Here is a 17,537-nt window from a genome sequence, read left to right as displayed (position 1 = left end):
TTGTTTAGTGTTCCGAAAATGTTTAGTGCTCTCCGGCTGGAAAAACCAATCCTCAGAGTTGGGGAACATTGTCAGAACAGAAGGAAGCAAGTTTTCTTCCAGGACAACCTTGTACGTGGCTTGATTCATGCGTCCTTCACAAAGACAAATCTGCCCGATTCCAGCCTTGCTGAAGCACCCCCAGATCATCACCGATCCTCCACCAAATTTCACAGTGGGTGCGAGACACTGTGGCTTGTAGGCCTCTCCAGGTCTCACACCCACTGTGAAATTTGGTGGAGGATCGGTGATGATCTGGGGGTGCTTCAGCAAGGCAATGCTCCAATGCTCTTCAGCAAGGCAATGCTCCATGCCACACAGCCAGGTCAATCAAGGTGTGGATGGAGGACCACCAGATCAAGACCCTGTCATGGCCAGCCCAATCTCCAGACCTGAACCCCATTGAAAACCTCTGGAATGTGATCAAGAGGAAGATGGATGGTCACAAGCCATCAAACAAAGCCGAGCTGCTTGAATTTTTGCGCCAGGAGTGGCATAAAGTCACCCAACATCAATGTGAAAGACTGGTGTGCCAAGACGTGTGCATGCCAAGACGCATGAAAGCTGTGATTGAAAATCAGGGTTATTCCACCAAATATTGATTTCTGAACTCTTCCTATGTTAAAACATTAGTATTGTGTTGTATGAATGAATATAAACGTATTTTGTTTTGCATTATTCGAGGTCTGACAACTCTGCATCTTTTTTGTTATTTTGACCAGTTGTCATTTTCTGCAAATAAATGTTCTAAATTACAATATTTTTATTTGGAATTTGGTAGAAATGTTGACAGTAGTTTATAGAATAAAACAAAAATGTTAATTTTACCCAAACATATACCTATAAATAGTAAAACCAGAGAAACTGATAATTTTGCAGTGGTCTCTTAATTTCTTTACAGAGCTGTATATCACGGTCGCAATGCATATGAACTAACAGGATTTATAGAGCAAACAACGCAATTATCAAAACACATAGGTTGTAATATGCCTTTTTTTCTGGCTTCCCCAGTGATTCTACCCACACACCGCTACTCCCAACAGAACAGTTGTATTATTCATTTGTATCCTTTATATAAGAAAAACATATCCTCTGCTAAATATCATCCGTACAAATGCGGCTGCCTTTTTGTCTGAATGTAGCTCACAAATGCCAGTTAGTGAGTGGGATGTGGAGGAACCATGACCATGTTGAGTGTGTCATTGGATGGTGTCACACTTCGCGCAATCCGTCCATCTCCAGTATGGTCATCTTTTGTACGCTTTGGGAGTTTCATGAAAAGTAAAAGAGACATGAAGTCATTCATTATTTCATATAAATAAGGAACTTACAATGACTCAATCAATAGACCACGGTATTGTAACGTGTTTTGGAGAATACTGTAGACCAGCAGAAGCATAGCACCGATGGAAAACTATTTATTCTATAACAATACCAATTACACGCACAGTTAAGGTCTTATACCAGACACAGAGAAAAAAGCTGTAAAAAAATAAATAATAATAAAACGTACGAACCAACAGTCCAGTCAGAGCCTTGGTGAAATTGCGAAAGCCTTGCCTGACTTTACATTTGGACTTCTTGCTCTTTTTGACATCTTCTTCTCCGGATACATCAGTTTTGGACTCGCTGCTCCCCTTGACGACCTCATAAATGGTTGGCAAAGATAATAATGACGCTGATGAAGATGTTCGAATGATGTCACCACCGGCCTCTCCGGCTGTAATCATATGTCGCGACCAGTCTCGCCTCAGGGCCTTATCTGATTGGGTAGAGGCCAGGGGGGATCCATCCTCATTGGCAGACTGGGAGCATGATGACCGCAGTCGAGTGGAGCTCTTCCTGGGAATCTAGGTGCAGTCAAGGGGGAAAGTAGCACATCACAGTTCTACAGCTCATGTAGGATTCTGTTATAAACATAGTATCTCTTCAGAGGCGCAGGGTTTTCACACATATCTATGCTGACAAACTAGCGATCAACAGCCCTATGGTGGAGAGTTCTAAATGGTCGCCAACCCTGGTCCTGGAGAACCACAGGGTGTACAAGGTTTTGTTTAAAGCCCAGCACTAACCAACCCGGTTCAGCTAATGAAGGTCTTGATGATCAGTAGAATCAGTTAGCGCTGGGTTGGAACAAAGGTTGCTGCATACTCTGTCAATCTCAAAGTCTAGGGTTGGGAGACCACTGGTCCCTTCTCTGACCCATACCTTCATCTCTTCGAGATCCTCCGCGATAGAGTGGAACTTTTCAGTGAATGTGTCCATCATGGCTCTGGCTTGCTCATGGCGTTCCCTGGCACTGGAGACCCGCTCCTTCCGGTCTGTGGCCTTCTCATCATCACTGGTCCCAGGGGAATCCAGCTCCCCCAGAGCTATAGGGACGACTGGGGTCGTCACTGCCCTGCTTCTGGAGGAGTGGGAATAGGACTGGGGGGGCAGAGAAAATGTAGACAAGACACTGGGTTTACCAGTTATATGTTAGGACTTTCTTTTGATTATTCTATCAAAGTTGTGTGTTGAGCTTAGATCTTAGAAGCCTAATACATTAACTGAGACGCATACACCTCATTCACAAAATGGCACAAGGCATTGTTAATCTATTGATTGTATGGGAGTGTTGTATAAAAGAATAAACTATTATTAGCTAGATACCTTCTCTGACTTTTGTTTGGTCCTCTTCTTAACCTTCATATACTCTTGATTATCAGCGGTTATGTACTGTAAGAAATGTCTTTAGTTAGAGAATGCGTATCAAGTATAAGGATTCTGGAAGAATAACGTGTGCTTAACGCATTATCTTCTCCGGAATCACCAATAATGCAGACCTAAATTGATCTCATTAGCTACTTCAAATCAAACTTTATTTGTCACATGCGCCGAATACAACAAGTGTAGACCTTACCGTGAAATGCTTACAAGCCCTTTACAACAGTGCAGTACAAGAGTTAAGAAAATATTTACCAAATAAACTAAAGTAAAAAGTAATAAAATGTAACACAATAAAATAACACTAACGAGGCTATATACAGGGTGTACCGGTAACGAGTCAATGTGAGGGGGTACAGGTTAGTCGAGGTCATTTGTACATATAGGTGGGGGTGAAGTGACTATCCTTATGTGTTAAATGTATAGTTCATTTCCTCCATATTATGGTTGATGGCGCATTTAGAAAGGTCTTACAATTTTCTTAACTTTGGTCCTGCTGCTTGGTCGACAGACATCTTTCCTAGGGTCATCCTTCAAATCCTCTAGTACCCATTTCAATTCTTTCACCCAGGGTTTCTCCTATACAAATAGCGAGAGACAGATTACAAATATAGTACATTCTTGAAAGCTCAGTAAAAAGGATAAACAACAATTTACCATATTCAGTAGTAAGCTGAGCTCTATAGCGAACAGTTATCTATGAAGAAACGTTTTTGTGGCACTGTTTAAATCTATATTTTGTTTAATTTCAAAAACATTTGTTAGTTCATCGCGTTCGATCGATTACGACATCAACATAAATTTGCTTCAATCGGTAAACTTTTTCGGTGAAAATTTTATCAAAGTCATTCGCATATTTTACAAATATATAAATAGTTCTGTTTTACTAAACCTTAATACATCCAAAAGATTCAGTATCAACAGAAGTGTACGACAGGGATGCCCAATTTCGCCATTTTTATTCATTTTGGTTGTGGAACTTCTGTCTCTAGATATTCTGAATAATGCAAATTTGTATGGCTTAAACATTTTTAACAAAAAAATCAAAATTTCCCAACTGGCTGATGATACTACTCTTTTTTTAAGAAACAAAGACCAGGTCGCCCATGTCCTTAATGCTATCACTGCATTCTCTATTGCATCAAGGTTAAAACGGAATGTTTCTAAATGTGAAATCTTATGTTTATATGACTCTGATGATAAAGAAATAGAAAATATTCCTGTAAAGGACTGTGTTAAATATTTAGGAATATATCTGTCAAAAAAGCACTTAGTCAGACAACATATGAATTTTTCTCCTAAAATTAAGAAAACAAAAAATATATTTAATTATTGGCTACAAAGGGATCTTTCTATGCTTGGGAGAGTACTTCTGTCCAAGGCAGAGAGACTGTCTCGCTTTGTGTACCCCTCATTATCTTTATTTGTAAGTCCCTCTAGTTGTAAAGAGATCAAAAAGACCTTTCTTGACCTCATCTGGAAAAATAAGTCTCACAAACTAAAAACGTCAGTCCTCTCTAATAAAAGAGCTGAAGGAGGTCTAGAAGTGTTGGATTTTGTTGACATAACACTTTCAAGATCAACTGGTTGAAAATGTTTGATTAGTACTGATTCAATATGGCATTTCATTCCAAATAATGTGTTTAATAAGTTAAATTTTTACTGAAATGTAATTATATTCCTGAATGATTACCCACTAAATTGGCTAGGTTTCACCAACAAGCTTTAATGGCCTGGAAAATGTTTTCTGCACAATTTTTTCCCCCGTAAAGCTCTTTTGTGGAATAATTCAGACATAACTGTAAGGAATAAGTTATTGTTCTACCCCAGCTGGCATGAGAGGAATATTGACTTTGTTCTTGATGTTTTTGACATCAGGGGTAATATTCTTACATATGAACAATTTATAACATTGAATGAGTTTCCAATACCTTTCAGAGAGTTGATTCCTGTGGTCAAAGCCGTTCCCAGTGGTCTAACTGCACTAATGAAAACTCATCTTAGCTTTGGTAATGATCACAAAGTTTACCCAGAACTCAGATTGGAAGGCGTGGGCTTACTTGAGAAATCTTGTTGTAATAAATATATAAGACAAATTCTCCATTCACAAAACCAATTTACACCGAGAGGAACATTTTTATGGAACGGGCTTATTCCCGACATTGTCTAGAAAAAGCTTGGTTATTGTATACCAAACAAATTTAAGGAAGTGCACTTTAAAATTCTACATAAGATATGTCCATGTAAATTTTATGTTGTCCAAATTTGTGGCTATTGATGATATCTGCGTTTTCTGCGAAAAATGTGAATCTGACTCACTTGTTCTTTGAATGTAAATGTGTCAGAATTCTGGGAAAATCTTGCAGAATACTTATTTACCATTATGAAAACTACCCATGTTTTTGACATGAAGGATATAACATGTTACTATTGCAATGATAACAAGACCATTGAAATGGTTGTGAATTTCTTTTATTCTTGTTGCCAAAAATTCCAGAACTCTAACATGTTTGATGTAGCAATGGAAGTTGTTGATTTTTGTATTATGAATAATAAAAAAGTTACACTGTAAAATGATTGGATACGTTTTTGGATGTCTCCACGGGGATGACAATGATCTAGAGTTGATTGACACAGTTCAATTAAATCATTCGCGCAACAAGCATTCACAAACGTGCACTGCAAGACCTGTAGATGCGACATGCACACAGCATTGAACATTTGGCTTTGCACTATTCATTTAAATTGAAGTTGTAAATATTCCATTGTGAATATTTATACGTGGACAACCATCTGTTAACATTTGTTTGGACCCATAACACATGCATTGCTTTCCTTTCAGTCTAAGCTTTGTGAGAACATTCATACAACTCTCACAATGTCAATCGATTCAGGTATAGTAGACCTATTACATATTCAAACATAATTAAGACATAAGACATTGAGGCAACATAACCATTGGCCTCAAGTAGTAAAAATGTTTAGTGGGTGCATGGCATGCATATGGAGTGTGTGTGTGTGTGTGTGTGTGTGTGTGTAGGGGGGATCCTGAAGTGATTCTGAATTGGAAACCAGTATTGACAGTGTACACAACCTACTTGAATTTCAGTCAAGCTTAGCAAAAAAAGAGGCAGAATTGTTTAAGACTTCCCCCCTTAGCTCCAGTAATGATTCACAGACAATATTTGCATGCTAGCTTTTGTAACTATGAATATTTTTTGCTTGAGATTCAGCTTAACAGTCAACAACAACAACAAGGTAGGCATTGTCTTTCAAGAAAAGCATAAAGTAAAAAATGACATGTTTGTAAATCATCTGCTAAAACTGTTAAAACACATGAAAACACAGCATTGAAACAGCAGTTGTAAATGACACTAACCTGTAAAAATAAATAGAACCAACCAAATAAAATAGAAAAATATGATATTGAACTGAGGGTAAGGCACACTTATAAATACTGTAGTATTATTATAGTTAAAAAACTATAGTATGTACTGCAGTGTTCTGTGGACATTACTGTACTATTTACTATAGTGTTTTATGCATATATTACTAATATACTATAGTATTTACAATTTATTATAGCATAAATACTGTAATATTACTTTTTTATATTTTTTATATATACTATAGTATTTACTGTGGTGTTTTTTCAGACATTACTGTAGTATTTACTATAGTGCTTTTGTTTTATTCTCTTTGATATAGAAGTGGGGGCTTTCTCCTTGAGGAAACCTACTGGACAAATACTAAAAGAGCACATTTTCCATAACCTGTAGGGAACACAATATATGGTCTATACTTGGCATGTAGGCTTCTCACTCACGGGTGGCACAAATTGGAATATGGGGAGGGGAATTGGCTGGGCATATTCAAATTCAAATATTTTACAGTTCACTACATAATTATACTACACATGAATTAGGGATACCACACTGTGTAGTATAGTATTCTACAGTATACTACCAAATTATATATTAAGTAATACCCCTGATCGAGGGATACTAGTGTGTAGTATAGTATTCTACAATTTACTACAGAATTCTACAGTAAGTATTACACATGATCGAGTGATACTACCGTGTGTAGTATAGTATTCTACAGTATACTTAGCCTGGGTACCAGCCTTTTTGGCTAACATTCCACTCCTCGACAGGTCGACATGGAGAAAAGCTGTCCATGACAAAGTGGCATGGTACAAAGGAGAGACTTCCCATCAAGAACGCCCAACCACCACCACTCACCCTTGCCCATACCGCATCAAAATACGTGGCTCCCGGATCGGCCTCTTCAGCCATCTGAAGACCCAAAAGCAGGACCCACCAGGAGGATAATCGTACTCGACCCCGAGTGGTCGTTGATGATGTGTACCAGTCTTGACCTGGCGACCTTGTAGCCTACTCCATGTCATATAAATATATCTTTGGCATATGACACGGAGTACAGGTAGTGGAACGTTAGCTAAATTGACTGGTACCCAGACTACAATTTACCACAGAATTTTAGAGTAAACTGTAGTAGTGTGGGATTCTCTAAAATGTGCACATGGAGCATTTAATATTACAGTGGAACAAAAATAGTTTTGACAAAGCTCTTGAACCTCGTCCACAGTGTTCACCTGAAGACATCAATACCTCGTCCTCTCACCCTCTCTGTTTTAAGATCCATAATGCAGTTCTTAACAGGTATATTGTACCATATTGGAATTTCACCTTGAGTTAAAGAGGAGAGCATCATTTTTGGAGAGTCTACTGGCCTATCTCAGACCCAACCTCGATTTCATGGTTCTCCTCGTAATGCTCAGTACACAGAGTGATCACAAGATGGCAACGTTTGGTTGTCTACGTGAGATCATAAAAGTCTGTGCGGATCACTAAGTTCCAACTAAACTGTCCAAAAGACCTAAAGACTTAACATCCTGTCTGACTGTCCCTGCATCATTTGGAGATCCCCAGGCCGGTTTTCATGTACTCGTAGACCACATAGCTGATGCTCACAGCAGGAATCACTTTCATGAAGTTAGGCAGGATACCCCGGTACAGTCCAAAGAAACCCTCGTTAGCCATGATCCCCTTCATCAGTCCAGTCATGGTGGACTTGTCCGACGCTTCCAGAGTTGCTGAGAGACAGTAAATGAAAAAAAGGATGCAGAAGGAAAGAAAAAAGGTTACACAGCCTACATATCAGGACATCTGTAGCAGCTGGTTTCATTAGTCAAAGATTTCTTTCTGTGCTGCTGGAGAGATGATTTGGAATGTTTTTCGGCTTCAATAAATAAAGAATATCTCATCTAGTTCCAGATGTATTTATTACCTTGTGCCTGCATGCGTGTGCGAAGCAGAGCGAGGGGGTAGCTGGCCAGCTGGCCACAGGTGCTGGAGATGGTGCCACAGCCCAACAGCACCAAGATGCCAGGGTTGGCTGTGTCTTTGGCATAGCGGGACAGCCATGCATTCTTCAGGCTCTGGTGAACACAAAGAGAGGGTGGGGTAAGGGACAAGGGAAGTATCATGATTTAGGGGGTGTGACTGGCGCCAAAGAGAATCTGTGTTCAGACAGTGGTCACATTAATGTGGTACGCCTTCTGTCATTTAGAATGACACAACATTCGACAAACGCAATTCAGTGGATTCACTGGATTGTAATCTTGAGTCCTGAAAAACGTCCAAGATTATGGAATTGTCTGTTTTCGGTAATACACGCCAGTGAACTGTAAATCATTGCAGTACTACAATGTGGAATGAGAAACAGCATTGACTCTGTGATAGAAATCGTCAGCCTGCATACCTCGTAAACAGCAAGGTCGATGCCAGCATAGGGAATGATGCCTATCATGTTGGGAGTGTAGCCTTTATAGAAGGCTTTGATGCCCTCTTTCCTCAGAATCTTCTTGGCACAGTCAAACATTCCATTATACTGGCCAGTTTTCCCCAGAGTCAGTCTGGTCTTCATGACCTAAAAGGAGAAAGAAGACAATGGAGAGATGACGCTCAGCTATATACAATTAAATAACTACTGATAGTTTATGAGAGGTAGCGGAAATGCGGTCCTAATTTGTGCTGATCCTACAGATTGCAATCTTTTCAATGAGAAACTGATTTTAATTTAATCAGTTAAGGGTGTTTGCCAAATAATTACATTAACATACACTACCGGTCAAAAGTTTTAGAACACCTACTCATTCAAGGGTTTTTCTTAATTTGGACTATTTTCTACATTGTAGAATAATATCGAAGACATCAAAACTATGAAATAACAACGTGTGAAACAAATCAAAGTATATTTTATATTTGAGATTCTTCAAATAGCCACCCTTTGCCTTGATGACAGCTTTGCACACTGAATAATAATGACTGTATAAATAAAAATGCACAATGTAATCATGTCAAAGTGTGTCAAATACAGTATGAAAGTTGAAAACACTATGTTAACAGCACTGTGCGTGCGTGTGCCCTAACCTTGCCAAAAACTTAGAGCTGTGAATGGATCAGTGGTTCACCAATCAGGGCCTTGATGGGTTCGGCAAAAGTAACAAGGTGTGATGTGTAATGGAAAAAAAACGACGATTCTTTGGGACCATCAGGTGACGTCCTGACAACTGATACACAGAAATGTTCCTGCAACGTTCACATGAAACGTTTGTATGTTCAGTTACACTCACGTTTCAGTTTAAACTTTTAGGTTCAAAATGTACCTGAGAAATATATTTTCAGGGACATATTTCTTCCCGAGATTATTTTTTTAATGTTAAATTAATTGTATACCACCTGCTAACGTGAATGCAGTTGACCGATTCATGTTGCTGTATTATGGTAATGCTACTTGATCAAATGAATTCCAGGGATCTGACAGTGACGGAGACCCTCGGTAACAGTGGGTTGTCCTCTCACCTCCATGGGGTAGATGGATGACTGGGCGGTGGCTCCTGCCAGAGAGCCAGCCATGAACCTCTGGTGGGTCTGAACCTTCCCTCCCTCTGGTGTCAGCAGCTTCTTATACTGATGGGGGAGAGAGTTGAGATACACCATGAGGACGACACAGAGATACTATTAGAGCCCCTCTCTCTCTCTCTCTGTAAACAACAGCCGTAGACTAGCAGTGAAAGGTAGAGGTAGATATGTACATACATGTAGGGATAAAGTGACTAGGCAACAGGAAAGACAATTAACAGCAACGGCAGCGTATGTGATGAGTCAAAAGAGTTAGTGCAAAAGGGATGAATGTGGATAGTCCGGGTAGCTATTGGTTAACTATTTAGCAGTCTTATGGCTTTGGTGTAGAAGCTGTTCAGGGCCCTGTTGGTTTCAGACTTGGTGCATCGGTGGCTGGAGTCTTTGGACATTTTTAGGCTCTTCCTCTGACACCGCCTGGTAGAGGTCCTGGGTGGCAGTAAGCCTGGCCCCAGTGATGTACTGGGCCGTACGCACTACCCTCTGCAGTGTCTTGCGGTTGGAGGCCGAGGAGTTGCCGTACCAGTCAGGATGCACTCGATGGTGCAGCTGTAGAACTTTTTGAGGATCTGAGCGCCCATGCCGAGTATTTTCAGCCTCCTGAGGGGGAAGAGGCATTGTTGTGTCCTCTTCATGACTGTGTTGGAGTGTGTGTGTGTGTGTGTGTGTGTGTGTGTGTGTGTGTGTGTGTGTGTGGACCATGATACTTCCTTAGTGATGTGGACACCGAGGAACTTGAAGCTCCCGACCTGCCCCACTACAGCCCCATCGATGTGGATGGGGGTGTGCTCGGCCCTTCGTTTCCTGTAGTCCACGATCAGCTCTTTTGTCTTTCTGACAGGTCTCTGACCTTCCTGTAGGCTGTCTCATTGTTGTCGGTGATCAGGCCTACCACCTTCGTGTCGTCTGCAAACACAATTGTGGTGTTGGAGTCGTGCGTGAACAGGGAGTACAGAAGGGGACTAAGCACACACCCCTGAGGGGCCCCGTGTTAAGGGTCAGTGCGATGGACATGTTGTTGCCTACCCTCACCACCGGGGCCGGCCCGTCAGGAAGTCCAGGACCCAGTTGCAGAGGGAGGTGTTTAACTCCAGGGTCCAGGGTTCATACAGACAATGACAAGTCACATTCAAGGACTTTCAAGTACTTTTTCAAACACTAATATTTATTTTCAAGGAACATCAATTTCTAATAGTTCATATTATGCTATTGTTACTAGTCACCACCAGATGGCAGTATAGCACCACAACCTCATGAAAAGAAAATAAACATAATATTCATCACTACCTTACAAGTTCTACTCAATAATTCACTGTTTCACTACTTATTTACTACATACATGAATGGTAAGTCAGTACTGATGATTTTGAAATTTGAGTAGTGATGAGCAGAGTTTTGGGACATGCCTACTGGAGAAGGGCGGGAGGGCTGTATGGGGAAAATGGCACGTGAACGGCCACCAGAACTGCAGAATCACAGCTGCCGCTTGATAAAGTGGAATATCGCGGGCGCCCTGGGAATTTTAGCTATCAATGTGACGTTTGGCCGCGCCTAATCAGTCAGTTCTGTACCTGCCTGGCTGAGTGGCAGTGTGGGTGGAATGAGCGAGCTCGCCTGGCAACCACAGCGCGAAACAAGAGAGGAAATAAAACTTGGTAGTCTGCCTGGAAAATAGTTTGCAAAACCAATACATTTTTCTAATATTTTTCATAAACATATTTGATCATTATCTGTTCTCCACTCATTTTAATTCAAGTACTTTCAAGTGCCAACTTGAGAAAATGTCTGATTTTCAAGATATACCCGTACTTGAATTTCAGAGTGCCAAATTCAAGTACTTTAACCTACTCGAGGGTCCATAGTTTAGTGATGAGCTTGGAAGGCACTATGCTGTTGAACGCTGCGCTGTAGTCAATGAACAGCATTCTCACATACTGTAGGTGTTCATTTTCCCTGTCTGTCTTCCCCTCTCTGTCACATTTCCTATTCCCGCTATCATTGTATTATTTACTTTCTGTATTAAATATCTCGCTATAACTTCCTCTATAGGTCTCTCTCTCCCCCTGCTTGTCCCCCTCCGTCCATCAAATGTGACAACTAAACAGAAGAAACGGTGTCCAACCTGTTCGTAGGCCATGAATTTGATAGCAGTCTCAGGGGCTATTTTTAACACGTTGACCCCGTTCCCTCGCCATAATGAGGCCACGCCCCCTTCCTTAATCATCTGCTTGAATCCTCCCAACAGGGTGATCCGGTTGGACATGGAGGAGTGGACCTGAAACACAACCACAGGGGTTGGAGAATAGACCATTTCGATTAAATGTTTGCATTCATATACTGGTCGTTTTTTTCACTAGGTATGAGGTTAGGAATAAGGGTTGTGGTTAGATCATACTTGTAGTTATAAAGCATTATATTCCCAATCCTCTTTAGTAACGACCCTTCCAGTACTCAACCTGCATGAAGACTTTCACCCTGTCCAATGGGGCGGTGCCTGTGCGAGAGACTGCCCCAGCCATCGCCCCGGCAGCCAGCTGTTTCCACCAGCCACCCGAGGTCTTCTCCTCCTCTGTGAACTCATCAGGGATGGCAATGCTCTCACCTATGTCCAGCACCTAGTGAGTGAAAGAAGAATGATGTTAAATTGTCCTTATTGTCCTTCCTTTCATAGCACTTTGCACTCAAGCATACATCGGGAAAAATATTTGAAAACTTGTGCGGTGGTGATCAATAGCCCCCATGACAACCAAATGTTAATGTTTGCCTTTTATACTGTTGCAACTTTATCAGTCAGGCCTGTAAGATAAACTGCAACACATGTGGTCAACAAAACTTTCTGTAGACAAACACACACTACCACCTACCCTACCAACAGGCCTATTCTCACACACTGCTGAGAGAGGAACTTCTTATCCAGACCTGCTATTTCACCAGTTGTGGCTTGAGAAGTTGCAGCAACACCAGCCTAGCATGTAGTGTTTCAGCAAAAAGCTATAAAAGGGACTCGCTATTTCCTAGAAACAGAATTTGTAAGATGATCCACTGGAGATAAACAATGCACTGGAGATGAACATTTTGTCGACAGAAAGTCAATAGAATAGGAGTTTCTCCACAACATTGCTTGTACATATCTTGTTTTTCAAGGGGTGTGTGGGTGCAGGTGTGGACCCGGACTCTGGACTGGGTAACCCACTCACCGAGGAGTGTTTCCAGTAGCGTATGATTTCGTTCAGGTTATGGGCAGGATTGAACAGGAAGTGATCCCTCCACTCGTTCCAGTCCACCATCATGGTGCCATCGATGTCCATGCTGCACAGACAGGATATGAGGTCACAGAGCAGGTAGTAACAGTACTAGCCTGGTTACCATTCTACTTCTGCTTTAGCCAACTTGACAATTTTTGTTCCAGCCCAGCACTAATTTAACTAATCAAGGTTTTGATGATTAGTTGATAAGTTGAATCGACTAAAATGCTTATAGTTTGTAAGAAATGACATGGCTAATGAAGGGACACTTAGCTTATGAGGACAAACCTTTGTAGGATCGTCTGGGCCTCTTCCTTGGTTATGTCCATGCCCAGCTCTTCAAGGGACTGCTTGATCTCAGAGGCATCGATGTGCCCTGGAGGAAATGATAGAAACATTTCAAGGTTTTGTTTAATTACAATCTCTAGTTCATAAGTATATGTTCATAAGCATAATGCATGTTCTATCATGCCTTGTTGTTGTAACAGTGATACTACATTGTTATGAGAATCATGTGCAGTCATTCTGACAGAGACAGGTCTCATCACAACAAGATCTCACAGTCTCACTTCAGTATCAAGGGGGGATAAACATCTATGGGTGAAGTGAAAGTAGGTAAAAGGTGAAGGTTGTAAAAACAGAACAAATTGACGGTTAATCATAAAAAACTTGAGGGTTAAGTTTAGGCATCAATTCCGACTGGTTAAGGTAAGGGTTAAGGTTTGGGATAAGGTTAAAACAGAAAACAGAATGAGTGCCAAGCTGGGATTGAAGCCGTGACCCTTCCTGTAGCCCCATCCACAACGCCCTAGCAAACTGGGAGCCAGACGGTAATACCTGCTCACGTTGCCCCTAGTGGACGGTATTGAATGCATCTCCCGTCATCCTAGGGTCCTGGACAAATGTAAAATACTGAAGTCTATCTGTAGTGATCTCGCTGCTCATCAAGTACTGTACTTCCCTACACTTTGTGTCACCAGTGATTCCCCCCCAAAAAATCACCAGTGCTTTGTGGAGAAGGATATGATATGGTGACCTACCATCGTTGTTTTTGTCCAAGCTCTTGAACGTCAGGCGCAGTTTCTTCTCGTGTTCTTTCAGATATTTGTTGAACTCATTGAAGTCAAGCCCTCCATCTTTGTTTTTGTCACCAGACGATACAATTGTCTGCACAAACACAAATGAGAGGATTAGTTTATTTGCCTCACTGTTGGAAGTTGAATCATTGAAACAGAACTTTGTACATTGGCAAGGTTACTCACACACGACTACGACTCATATGCATCACATAGGCTGCCTCACTAATTCAAGCAGTTGCATACTGACTCACACAGGAACAGTATAGTTTTTCAATGCTATCATTAAATGGTAGGCTAATGTTATAGCGTTACTGTGTAACTATAAGAGCATGTTGTGCACATGAATGAATATTGAATGGTAATGAATATTGCATAATGACTGGAGATGGCCAAGTCAATGGGGCAGGTATCTTCCACTCGAGTGGTGCTAGTAACAACACAAACCAATATCTGTTTTCATTCCCTAAAACTGGGGATGAGTAATTTGTAGATGTCATATTAATGATGAAACCTGTGTCCTGCCGGATAATCTGTGATTGCTACCTACATTTTTAAACTTTTAAATTCATGATACATACTCATTGATTCTTGAAGAATATGACTTATAAAAGCCTCATGAGATTAGTTCAACTGTCTATCCCCATCAGAACCAAAAACATAAGCTTGATTTACTTTAGTTATTTCAATGTAAACAAATACTGTATAGCCTCAAAACATGGGTAAAAACAAGGCAACAGTGAACATGTCGTCCTCCAAGAATGATGCAGCGCCCCCATTGGGCCAATCAGTGTTATTTTGTAAATGTGACATCTCAATGGCAAGACACATCATTCACCCAAGTTTCGTCAAAACCGGGCCAATAAATCAAATGTTGTACTAACATATGGATGGAGACATATTTAGTCCCCCTCCCCCTTTTTATATAACATTTATCCAGTCTCATCCCTCAGCTGTTTACCGAAACAGTGGTGGGGTAGCCGCGTTTGAATCGCCGATTGCCCCTTTAAACCAGCCCTGCTCTGATAACACCAGACACTAACACTGTTACTACTGCTTTATCGCTCCAGGATGTGACACGTGTGACAGGGAGAAAATAGTTAGTCGGCTAAAGTTTAGTATTTAGTTTATATAAAGTGTAGGTTGTTTTATGTACAGGGAAATGCCCACAACTGGGCGAATAGGCTAAGTTAATGAGAATGGCATATTTCTAGGTCTGTGTTGCGTATATTTGCTACACATAGTGTATGTCCCAATCCCAAATCCTTCACGACGGGAAACGGCATGGCTCTGCATTTACATTTACCTGCGCTGCACCTTTGCGGAATGATATGCCCATTGCGGTTAGACCCGCTCTCAATTCGGCAACATCGACCTTCCCATCCTTGTTGGTGTCCAGTTTATCGAATAGGTCTTGGTATGACCTTTCACTATCGGGATCCCAGCATCGGGATTCTGTTAGAACAAGTCCTTTTATAACATGATACATTGTTGCTGTTGGCAAAGAGGCTACAGATAGCCAAGGCCCAATGTTTTTCAGAAAGTTGAACGCATAGTGCTCAGTCAATACGGAACCGCGGTTTGAGAAAAGGGTCGGTCCTCGTAATCCGTCGCAAATTCGCAATTATCTCCGTGGTCGACAAGGAACATACCGGTACACGAATTTTGAGACGACAATCTGACACAGCTTCATATATCCTACAAATACTGCTGCATATCAGTAAATAACCTGAAATGCACTTGTCGGGATTACTGCAGTCATATTGAGGGTGGGCGGTATAAGGAAGGACGCACTAGTATTCTGCCAGCAGCACAAATGATGACGCCACGTTTGTATGGTAATTTCGAAACCTTTTTTAAAAAGCCCGATATTCAAACCATTGCAATGGGGATAACTAATTTTAAAAATCTATACTTTTTAAAATTATCAATGGCCACTTGTATTGTGCCAACAAGAAAAGGCAATACGTAATTTATAAAAAAAAAATAAAGACCAATAATGAAAAAATACCATGTTGTCACTGGAATGTTAATAGTATTGGGCTGTAGAGAGAACTGTTCTACCTCAGCTAAAGTGGAGTGGAAAATACTAAGTAGGGTCTCTACTAACCAAATATGTGTAGTTTGGAGGGGGCTGTGTCATACATATCCAGCAACACTTCGTACTCCACTCCCTCCATATAGTGCAATACACTGTAATAGACTTTACATGGGATACATATTGGCTGGTAGAGAGAACTTTTCTACCTGTCTCAGCTAAAATGGGTTGGAAACTACAGTGTAGGCCGGGTCTCTGCTAACCAAATATGGTTCGTTTTTGAGGGAGACTCAGCAGGATCTCTACCAAGGTTATTATAGTTTTGTGATTTAATTTGTTTTTATTTATATTCGTTTTAGTTAGTTTCAGTTAATTTTCATATTTGATTTACTTGTTTTTATTTAGTTTCATTTTGATAAAAACATTTCTATTTAGTTTTCATATTATTTCGTTTCAGTTGATGTTTTAGTGTTAGGGAGAGAAAGTAGCCGATTCGTGGGGGGGTAGGAGCCTTGTTATGTGTTGCCATCTAATGCACATTCAAATGTCATAAATCAACACTGCAGAGCTCTCCCTGTCCTCTGCGTGCCTTGATTGTATTACTGTTGATGATATCTGGAAATGTGCATGTACACCCTGGCCCATCTACTGTTGATAGCCCCAATTCTGACTTGTGCTCTGATATCTGCTTCACTGATTTCTGCTCTCGTAAAAGCCTGGGTTTTCTGCACTTTAACACTAGAAGCTTATTACCTAAAATGTATCAATTGAAAGTGTGGATTCACAGCTCCAATCCAGATGTGTTGGTCATTACTGAGATGTGGTTGAGGAAGAGTGTTTTGAATACTGATGTTAACCTTTCTGGTTATAACCTTTTTCGGCAAGACAGATTTTCCAAAGGTGGGGGAGTAGCAATCGTTACCAAGGATCACCTTCAGTGCTCGGTTGTCTCCACCACGTCTGTCCCCATACAATTTAATTTGCTGGCTTTAAGCATTAAACTTTCAAATAGCTCTTTGTTGACTGTTGCTGGGTGTTATCGTCCTCCATCAGCACCAACCAGCCCTTACACTAAGTCTGAATATGTCCTGCTAGGTGACCTAAACTGGGACATGCTTAAACCACCTGACCAAGTCTTAAAGCAATGGGAGTCCCTAAATCTTTCTCAGATTATTACCAATCCCAGTTCACAGCCAGCTTGTGTGTGTGTGTGTTTCTGTTCAACCAAACAAGATTCTCTGGTTTATCTTTAAGAAGACTGCGTTCCAGAGAAGTGTTCGTTCAGTTTCTCAAGTCTGATGACAGTTGTCCACAGACAGAATACTGTCTCCACGAATACTTGGGATTCAGGAGCACAAACCAGATCTAGTGCCACAGGGCACAGCTTTAGATAAAAAGCCATCATTGCCTGACAGAATTGGAGAGCTGACTGTAAACATGCCCCCCTTTCCTTCTTCCAGCTATTTCCACAAGCTCACACTGG

The 17,537-nt window shown here is 41.0% G+C and overlaps 1 protein-coding gene and 1 non-coding gene across 2 annotated transcripts; both read right to left on the bottom strand.

Moving 5' to 3' along the window:
• Positions 1-5,243: 5,243 nt before the first annotated feature.
• On the bottom strand, positions 5,244-15,757 carry LOC120020054 (calcium-binding mitochondrial carrier protein SCaMC-1-like). Its single transcript, XM_038963488.1, has 10 exons — positions 15,323-15,757; positions 13,981-14,107; positions 13,229-13,316; positions 12,893-13,004; positions 12,152-12,310; positions 11,818-11,970; positions 9,636-9,743; positions 8,533-8,700; positions 8,059-8,209; positions 5,244-7,864 (listed from the first exon to the last, which is right to left on the bottom strand). The coding sequence occupies exons 1-10, from the start codon at positions 15,503-15,505 to the stop codon at positions 7,683-7,685; spliced, it is 1,431 nt and encodes a 476-aa protein (XP_038819416.1). The 5' UTR covers positions 15,506-15,757; the 3' UTR covers positions 5,244-7,682.
• On the bottom strand, positions 6,458-6,510 carry LOC120020761. Its single transcript, XR_005472452.1, has one exon. It is a non-coding gene; the product is annotated as a U7 small nuclear RNA (small nuclear RNA).
• Positions 15,758-17,537: the final 1,780 nt, after the last annotated feature.

This window comes from Salvelinus namaycush, chromosome 25 (assembly GCF_016432855.1).
Source record: "Salvelinus namaycush isolate Seneca chromosome 25, SaNama_1.0, whole genome shotgun sequence".
NCBI classification, from domain to species: domain Eukaryota; kingdom Metazoa; phylum Chordata; class Actinopteri; order Salmoniformes; family Salmonidae; genus Salvelinus; species Salvelinus namaycush.
This window is presented reverse-complemented; position numbering and strand designations above follow the sequence as displayed.